Here is a 9,151-nt window from a genome sequence, read left to right as displayed (position 1 = left end):
TTTGTAAAAATTCAGAGCAGAATTCAGGAAACCATCAGCTTCTTCCTGCCCATCATCAGATAAAGGGTTGCTTCCAGGGGCTAGGAGAACAGCATGCTTAATAGAATAGGTCTTGAGTTGATGATTGCTCTCCTAGAGGTACAGAGACACACCCCAGAGTGTTTAGGAATAAAAAGCCCTTCTAAATATCAACATCGTGCTGTCATGATGCATGATGATGTGAGCTCACAGCAGTATCGATAATTTGAGAGATTCTGGAGAGCTGTTTCAAGGGTAGAGATGGGGGAGCATGTTGTCATGTTCCCATGACAGCCTATCTCATTGCCATAGCAACACAGCTCTGCCTCCATGCTGTGGAGTCCTGGTTTCCGTAGTGGGTGGAACACTGTGTCACTTCACTGTATGGAGACGGGTCCTACGATCCCTCTGGGAAAGAACATTTTCATCCTAGACTGTGCAGTATAGGGGTACCCCGAGGCTGTTAAGTAGTGCTGCGTTTTCTTGTCGGCAGGAGGGTGGATTTCCTGGGGTTTTCCCACTGACGAGCTCTACTTCTTCCTACCACAATTTCTACTCCCCAGCTATTGCACCCCAAAGTAAGTCCCCATGAGGCAGGCTACCCTTCCTTGATCTGCACCTGGCTGACTCAGATGGAAACCCTGCCATGGCAGAGAGGCATGACAGGTCAGTGGGGAAGACAGTCTCTGGTATCAGGAGACCCATTAGGCTTGGAGCTCATTGCCGATGTGTCTGGAGCGAGTGGTTTATCCTTCTTGACTTTAGGGTTCTACCTGTAAAGATGGGGCTAATGCATTCCCATCACCCTGGGTAGTTATGAGGATGAAGAAAAGCAATATGTGTAAAGACCCAACCTGGCTCCCTGGAGGGGAGGGGGAAGAGTGAGTGGCTGGTCCACTGTTGATGCCCTTTGCATCCCAGACCCCAGCAGAGGTCTGACTGTGGGGCTCGGATGATATTTAAGCCTCAATGGACAGGGCAGTGATTGGCATCATCTTCCAGATCAAGCTGCCCAACTTCCGTGGGAAAGGGAAACGTACTTAATCAGTCCATCTCCCCCATGCCTCCCTTATCCCCCACTACTACTCAAAGTGTGGGCAGTGAGCCATGACCCTCTGCAAGATGTTACCCATCCTCAGGGAGATAAGTCTGGGCATTCTGAGGACATCTCCAGAAATTTTTATAGAAATTTGATATCCCTGAAACATTCCAGCAGCATACAGTTTGGTCTTCTCTTTTGTTGTTTTTAAATTTTTCAGATTTTCAGTGATCCATTTTAATTTTTTTTAAGTACCAATCTGCAATGGATTGGAGAACTAACCGCCTGTTCCTTCACTACATCTAGTGTGAGAAGCACTGACCTTAATGACACCAGAGGCCTCTTGAAATCAGCTAACCATCCAATGAGGATGGAAGGGGAATAGCCTCATCAGAGCTGCTTGCAAAAATGAACCACAGACCACACGTCAATGAGTTATGCAACATTTCTTTTATTGCCTCGGGTTGGAAGCTCCAGCGCCCCCTCCCTTAGCCCTACGTCCCCCCCAGCCCCGCATGCTCTGACTCCTTTAGGGTCTGAAGTTCACTGCCCCGCACCTGCGCCCTCAGCCCCGCCCAACGCTTCTGCCTTGGTTCCCGGGTGCTGCCTCCCGCTTGCCGAAGCGCAGGCCGAAGGAGTTCCAGTTGTAGTTCGGCAGGTCCTTCTCCCGCTGCACCAGCACCGCGCCCTGGGGTGCGGGGATCTGGCGGCTGTGGGGGGCGGACAGGCCCGGCTGCTGGGGGCTCCCAGAGCTCTCGGGGGGCGGGGACAGCGATGTCCCCCGACGGCTCAGCCTGGCAGTAGCAGCTGGCTTCCTCTCGGTGCACGGCAGGCTCTGCTGCCCGGGGGCCAGGAGGCCCAGGGATTCTAGCTGCTGGCCTAGGACAGAGGGCACAGAAAGATGAGGCCGGGGTCCGGGAAAGCTGGCTTTGCAACACCTCCTGTCATCCCATCCTATCCTTCTTTTCCTTCCTTGACCTTTTGGAAGCTCGGAGCTCAGTGCCATGCGAACCAGCACGATCATCTTAGCTGGGATGATTAGGCCCTAGGCGCCTCCCTCTTCCAACATAGCTTTGATTTAGAATGTTTGCCAGAATTATCTTACATAACTCTCATATTACGTTACTTCCTTTTAGGAAACAAACAGGGTAGGGCATGGAAATAAAGAAAACCAAAGTATTTGCTGAACACCCAGCTCTGGGCCCCTTCCTGGCTGTGAGCAGCCTGGGCAGTGGGGCCATGTTAATTCATCTCTGTATCTCTCATAGTGCTTGAAACAGTGGCTTGCTCATAGTGGGGCCTCAATAAATGCCTGTTAAATACATAAAAGCTAAAAACGTGTAGTAACAGAAATCAAAAAGTGGAGCTAAGACATTGTGGCCCCACACACCTGTGTTCCAACCCTCGTCTTTGACAAGAATTGTGACCACCCACCCCCCAACCCTGCCCAATAAGCTACATAAGGACTCAATGAGAAACAAAAATTATCTAGGTCACCTTAACTGGCTCTCTTTCTCCATCCTGGGGATAACTTCTCTCCTTCATTCTGAGGATTAACAAGGCTAATTTGGAAGGCACTTCACATGCAAGGCTCATTAAGTTCACTGTACTTTTTGGCTGTAAAATAGGGCGACTAGCTCTGTGTAGACAATAACCCCAGCCCATCGCGGCAAGAGATTAGTGGAAATGAGGCCTGGTGTGTGAATGGGTGTGAATAGATGTGCTGGGGCGGCAGTTGGCTTTGAGCCCTGCTCCTCCGTGCCCTGGCACAGTCTGGAAAAGAGGAGTGTGGACCTGGTCCAGAGTTAATGGCAGTCGCCTGCGAGGTCCCTCAGCCCTTGCCCAGGGCCTGGCTGAGGTAGGAGGAGGATGGCTTCCTCCCCAGTTGCACTCTAGACCAGTAGTAAATCACTGTTCAGGCTGCTGTTGGTGACCTCACCTAAAGCCTTTTGCCAAAAAGAGCCAACAACCCTATGTCCCTGGGCAGTGTGGGGTTATTTTCTGGGGTAGCCTCCCTCGCCCAGAAAAATGCCTGATCCCAGGACAGAAGACACGCTTGGCAAACGACACCCGGGGCCGTGTCCTCTGTGCTCTGGAAGGTCTTATGGGCATATACGATGACATCAAATGTGTAGAGGGCATGCCCCAAGTTTTATAGCTGGGGGAACTCAGGTCCAGAGAAGCTAAGTCATGGGTTCTAGTTTGCCCAGAAAGCTGACACCAGGAAGTGTGCTAAGCCACAGCTCCTGACTTGGGGACTAGTATTGTTCTAGCTTGTGCCACTCACCAGACACACTCCTGGGGAGCTCTGACACCTGCTGGGTTTCCACAGTGTTTGAGCGACTCTGGGGAAATCTCTTTACCTCTGTGGGTCTCAAATTTTCCAGCTTATCAGTTCCCCAATGAACTGGAGACAGTTCATTGTCTCCAAAAGGTTAATAGGTATCAAATATCTGTCCTTTCGTTTAGGTTTTTTTTTTTTTCAAATTCTCCACAAAGAATCTGAGGTCACCTATAAAGCAAGGTTGCATATGAAGTTCCTTCTCAACATCGGCACAGAGAGGTTGCTGACGTAGAGCAGAGAACACAGTGTGAGGAAACCATGAAAGAGCTCAAGGGTTAACAAGCCCTGGAACCTAGGTGGGTGGACTGAGGCCATCACAGAGGCAAGGCATCCGTCACTTGCAGGGTTAACAGGACCCCCTCAATGAGTTGCATGTGTGCCAGTCATAGATTTCCACCAAATGCAATGTTAAACTCACACCAGTCGACTAGATGGAAAATACGGGAAAGCTCATTTTGCAACAACCCACTTGCTCCCTCCCACTCCTTTCCCCCAGAGGATACATACCTGTGGGTCTAGAATTCCCCACAGAGGCCACCTTTTCTAATGGCTCCCCAAAGTGGGTGGCACAGAGGAAAAGCAGTAGCTGCCAAGAAACCAGTGAGTTCATCTTGGTGAGAAGAGGCAGGTCCTAGAAGTGCCTTGAGGCTGAGACAGAGAGAGGGAACAAAGACTAGGTCAGGCACAGGATCTGGGCTGGGTGCTGAGGGCAGAGCCCAGTGCAAAAGGGACAGTCCTCCAAGAGAGGGGCAAGTTCTTGCCTTTGGAGGCTCCTGGTAGAGGGATGAGTCTAAACAAATATATCAGTGAAATGGGATTGAGACTCTTTACACAATGTAGTTAAAGCTGAATTCATGCTAGGTGAGGGTCATCAGGGAGGGCTTCCTGGAGGAGGTGAGGACAGTAAAGTTAGGAAAAAAGGAAAGACCCAATTTGGTGGAAGGGGCAGGACTGCTTGGGTCAGAGAATGGCCAGGATTCTGAATCTCAGGGTTGCTTGAGAGGAATGTTTGAGAAAGGTGGGGTGAGATGCCATATATATAGGAGTGACTGGGGAGGAGTGAAGTAGGGCAAGGACTTCAGGGCACTGAGTGGGGGACTTTGAGGTTCCAATATTCTCTCTGGAGCCTGGCAGCAGGCACTTCTTCCTTCCATGGTGGGTTCTGCACAAATCCACAACTTTCTGTGTTCCACTCTCCCCATCCATACGCTTGAGTCTGACCTTGTTCTCTCCTGCTGTAAGAGAAACTTATTTCTTTTTCTTTTATAAGGAAAAAGAAAGAAAGAGGCAATCATCTTGCTCTCTCTCATAGCCCTTCACAGCCTTGAAGATGGTCATTAAATTGTCTTATTGCCTATCATTCACGGAAAAGAAAAACGTTTCCTTGATTTATCAGGTCAATTATCTCCATAGTCTATTCTTTGTGGACTCTAAGAGGCTATGAATTGAATTGGCCTCATCGTTTTGGCTGCTGAGATGGGAGCCGTGTGCCCTGATCCTCACACCATTTCCCATCACCCTGCCTTGCTCTGCCCCACCGACCCCCCACATACCCCAACCTACCTCTTCCGGCTCCCAAATCTAATTTCTTTTTGAAAAAGTCACCAGACACTTTGAGACTGTCCAACAAACATGATTAAAGACAAAAGGATGGGGAGGCAGGAGCAATGCCAGCTGAGCAAAAAGATTGTCCTGGCCTGACCCACAGCCTGGAGCCACTCTCCCTGGGGAAGGGGGACTGGGGGATGAGAACCTTTTCTGCCCATCAGCTCCTAATGGTGGCTCAGGCCCATGCATCTCTCTGCTCTTGCACCCACGCCCCCACCCCCCATTCCTCACCCAGCTCCCTGCAGGACTCAGGCATGGAGTAAAGAGTAAGAACCCTGAAATGGAATGAGGAGTACTTGAATCTTGCCCCAGCTCTGCTTTCATTCCCTGTGAAATGTGAGCAAGTCACCCCCATCTCCAGACCTCATTGGTCCATCTATAAAATAAGAACCCTGGATCAGATTGGCCACCAGCCGCCTGCTCAGAAGTTTACTTATCCTTGCAGACTTTGATACTGTGACAAGTTGAAACCCAGACCACAGCTTTCTGCATCTACCTTAAGGCCCAGGGCTGGGGCATGGAGTAGAGGTAGGATTAATCCATTGGAGAGAATAGTGTAAAAGCATTTCAGACCGTGGATGCACAGGGTCTGGGTTGATTTGGAAATCACTCCTTGAGCACCGACTAGGTGCTGATGCTGTGCTAGGTGCTAGGGGTGCACAGGTGTGCTAAGACAGAGTTGCTGCCCCCAAGATCTCAAGTCTAGCATGAGAAATTAACTCATCAGCAGATCATTTCAAAATAACACTGTAAATGACATACTGGATGCATGTGAATCCACAAGGGGATATGGGAGTCCAGGGGAACCCAACCTAGGGGGCCCAGGCAGATTTTTGGCAGGGGGTGGCACTTGAGCTGTTTCTGAGCATGAATCGCTGAAAGGTTTACAGAAAGTGTTCCCAGGACGGTGCTAAGGCGCTGGAGCAGGCGCAGGGGCTGGGTGCAAAGGGAACTTCAGGCCCTTTAGCTAGACGAGAGGATGGAGCTTTGCATGGAGAGAAAGCAAGTGACAAGGCTGGGGGAAGGGGCCCTGCAGGGGCTTCATCCTGGAGGGGTCTGAGCCAGACAGGAATGTGGGTAGATGTACGTTTCCGGTTCTCTGTGCAGAAGCAGGGTGGTGGGCCAGGAAGGACGGCAGTGGGCTTGTGTGGTTGGAGGGTGGTGCTCTTTCTTCCGGCTCCCCTTTCCCCCCGAGTGCCTCCTTCCCACTGTGGATGGCACTTACCATGTGCGCCATGGGACAACTCTGCCTGACCCCAGCACACACCCCCCCCCCACACCACACACATACACCACACACACCACACACATATATACGCACACACCCATACACACACATCATACACACACACACCACACATGCACACCACACACATATACACACATACACCCATACACACACATCATACACACACACACCACACACATACACCACACACACCACACATGCACACACACACCACCCACATATATACGCACACACCGATACACACACATCATACACACACACCACACACACCACACATGCACACCACACACATATACACACATACACCCATACACACACATCATACACACACACACCACACACATACACCACACACCACACACATACACCACACACATATACGCATACACCCATACACACACATCATACACACACACATACACCACACACACCACACACGCACACCACACACATATACACACATACACCCATGCACACACATCATACCCACACAAACCACACATACCACACACATACACCACACACATCACACACACCACACACATATACACGCATACACCCATACACACACATCATACACACACATACATCCATACATACACATCATACATACACATACACCACACATACCACACATGCACACACACACCACACAAATATATACCCATACACCCGTACACATACACTACACACCACACATGCACACACACGCCACGCACATATACACACATACACCCATACACGTACATCATACACACACATACACCACATACACCACACACACACACACATCACACACATATATACACATACACCCATACACACATATCTCTCACACACACACACACACACACACACACACACACACACACACACACACACAGATTCCACTGCCCAGCCCATCGGGGCACTTAACATATATGGTAGAAATGAATTATTTGGAAAGGGGCCATGAGTGGCCGACCTGCTGTAGACAATTTTTGTGGTTCCCTCCACCCTGGGGGGTTTGTATCCAGGGAGTGACAGAAATTCCAGGCATGGTTGGAAAGCTTTTGGAGTGAAGTGGCCCCTAGTTCTTAGTGATTAGGTAGATGCCCTTGGTTAGGCTTGTATTTGCCATCTGTAATTTGGGGGGAGCTGCTCAGAGGAGCCCCATTGCTCTCGAGAGCCCCGAGGGGTTCCCCAGGTCCATCCAAGAGTGTCTGTGGTCTCTAATTCCAGCCACAGCATTTATTTATTGCATGTATTCCTTCCACAGAAAGAGAGAGCCCTCGGGATCCCCAGAGTGTTAGCTTCACAAATAAAGTGCGACTCAGTGTATTCGCCCAGGCATCCCAGGATAATCTGGCCAGGCTGGTAAACAGCAAAGATCAGTGTCTCCCTCCCCTGCCTTTGCCTGCCTGGATGCATCTGTCCGTCTTAGAACGGATTCCCTGCTCCCCTCCAGAGCATCCCCAGGTCAGGGCAGACCCCCTTCCCAGGGGTGGACGCTGCAGTATGCTTACCTTGCCTCAGTCCTGGCCTGGGCGGGAGTCTGGCGGAGCCTCTGAGGTGACGAGACCACCTGGCTGGGTGAATGTCCAGAGGGTGGGCAGCTGGGCTCCTGGTCTCAGAGTTCTCTCCAGCTCCCTGATCACATCCCTTTTATAAAGCCCGGGGTGACGTCTCCAAGCACAGGCCCACTCTGCCACCCCTCCCTCCTCCTCAGACCCTCCTGAAGAGCACGGCACCTTGGGAGGCCTCTGCCTCCGGGCTCTGTGACTGGAGTCAGCCTCTCCTCCTGCCCCACCCGAGCCCTCCGAGGCGGGACTTTCTCCTTCTTACCGGCTCTTTCCATCCTCCACACCCTCTTCCCACCCAGAGGACCCATCCTGCCCCCAAACAACGTGGAAATGGGCTATCTGAGGAGGGTGGGGAGAAGTGTCAGTGTGAAATGTCTTGTTTCCTCTCCGAAGAGCCACAGACACACCTAGTCTGAATTAGACGTAGAAAACGACAGGAAGAGGGGAGGAGAAGGGCACAGGCTGACCCAGGGGCTCCTCACATCTCAGGCTCCCAGCTCTGAGGGAAAGCCAGGTCAGCGTGGGTCTCCAGACGGCTCCTAGACTGCGCCCTGTGACTGGCGCAGGGTGGTGGTGGCAGAGATTCTCTCCTTTTTCCTTCCTTCCTGCTTCCCTTCTTTCCTCGGTCACTGAGCACTTCCTCAGCACAGGGTTTTGAGGTGAATAGGCTATGGACTGGTCAGAGACCTTAGGTAAGCAACCAGCTATGAGCAAGGAGGACGAAATGGGAGCTGCAGAAGGTGGATGCACCTGGGAAGTGCCAGGGGTGCAGAGAGGGGACTTCCAGGTGGCAGCACATCCAGACAGCCTGCTTGGGGGCCCCACCTTCTTGTCTCGTGGCACCCACCACCATATTATTTTGTGACTGCTCAGGTACAGCACTTTGAGGACAGGGACAGGCCCCCTTCCCCCCTGTACCCTTGGCACCCACTCCATTGCTGGGCACATACAGAGAGGGCCCTCAATAGATATTTGCTAACTGCATGCATCGCAAGTGACTTTTGTCTCTTTCTTGAGCCTGCAATAACTCTCTATACCCTTGGACAAGGGGCTCTCCAGGGCAGAGACTGTTTCTTCTATCAGGCTGGGAGTCTCTGAAGGCAGGGGCTATGTCTCTACCCTCAGACAGGACGCTCTCCCAGCACAAGCTCAACCTGGTCATCCCCTAATGCTGGAGAAGCATGCCGGCAGTCTGCAGGTTAACACCCCTCACTTGTCTGATGCTTACTGTTAACAGGGGCTTGCAAACATATTATTATCACACCCATTAGGGCTGTTAAACACCAGGACAGAAATGATAGCCTATGAGGACAGCACTGACCCTCATAGAG

The 9,151-nt window shown here is 51.3% G+C and overlaps 1 protein-coding gene across 2 annotated transcripts; it reads right to left on the bottom strand.

The window, feature by feature from the left end:
- Nucleotides 1-1,494: 1,494 nt before the first annotated feature.
- On the bottom strand, nucleotides 1,495-8,017 carry KISS1 (KiSS-1 metastasis suppressor). 2 transcript variants are annotated; one of them, XM_004028221.4, is made up of 3 exons: nucleotides 7,764-8,017; nucleotides 3,909-4,049; nucleotides 1,495-1,936 (listed from the first exon to the last, which is right to left on the bottom strand). In XM_004028221.4, the coding sequence occupies exons 2-3, from the start codon at nucleotides 4,009-4,011 to the stop codon at nucleotides 1,623-1,625; spliced, it is 417 nt and encodes a 138-aa protein (XP_004028270.1). In that variant the 5' UTR covers nucleotides 4,012-4,049; nucleotides 7,764-8,017; the 3' UTR covers nucleotides 1,495-1,622. The 2 variants fall into 2 exon arrangements, with proteins under 2 accessions (XP_004028270.1, XP_055224918.1); XM_055368943.2 differs by lacking the exons at nucleotides 3,909-4,049; nucleotides 7,764-8,017 and adding an exon at nucleotides 2,036-2,155.
- Nucleotides 8,018-9,151: the final 1,134 nt, after the last annotated feature.

Source organism: Gorilla gorilla, chromosome 1, assembly GCF_029281585.2.
Source record: "Gorilla gorilla gorilla isolate KB3781 chromosome 1, NHGRI_mGorGor1-v2.1_pri, whole genome shotgun sequence".
NCBI classification, from domain to species: domain Eukaryota; kingdom Metazoa; phylum Chordata; class Mammalia; order Primates; family Hominidae; genus Gorilla; species Gorilla gorilla.
This window is presented reverse-complemented; position numbering and strand designations above follow the sequence as displayed.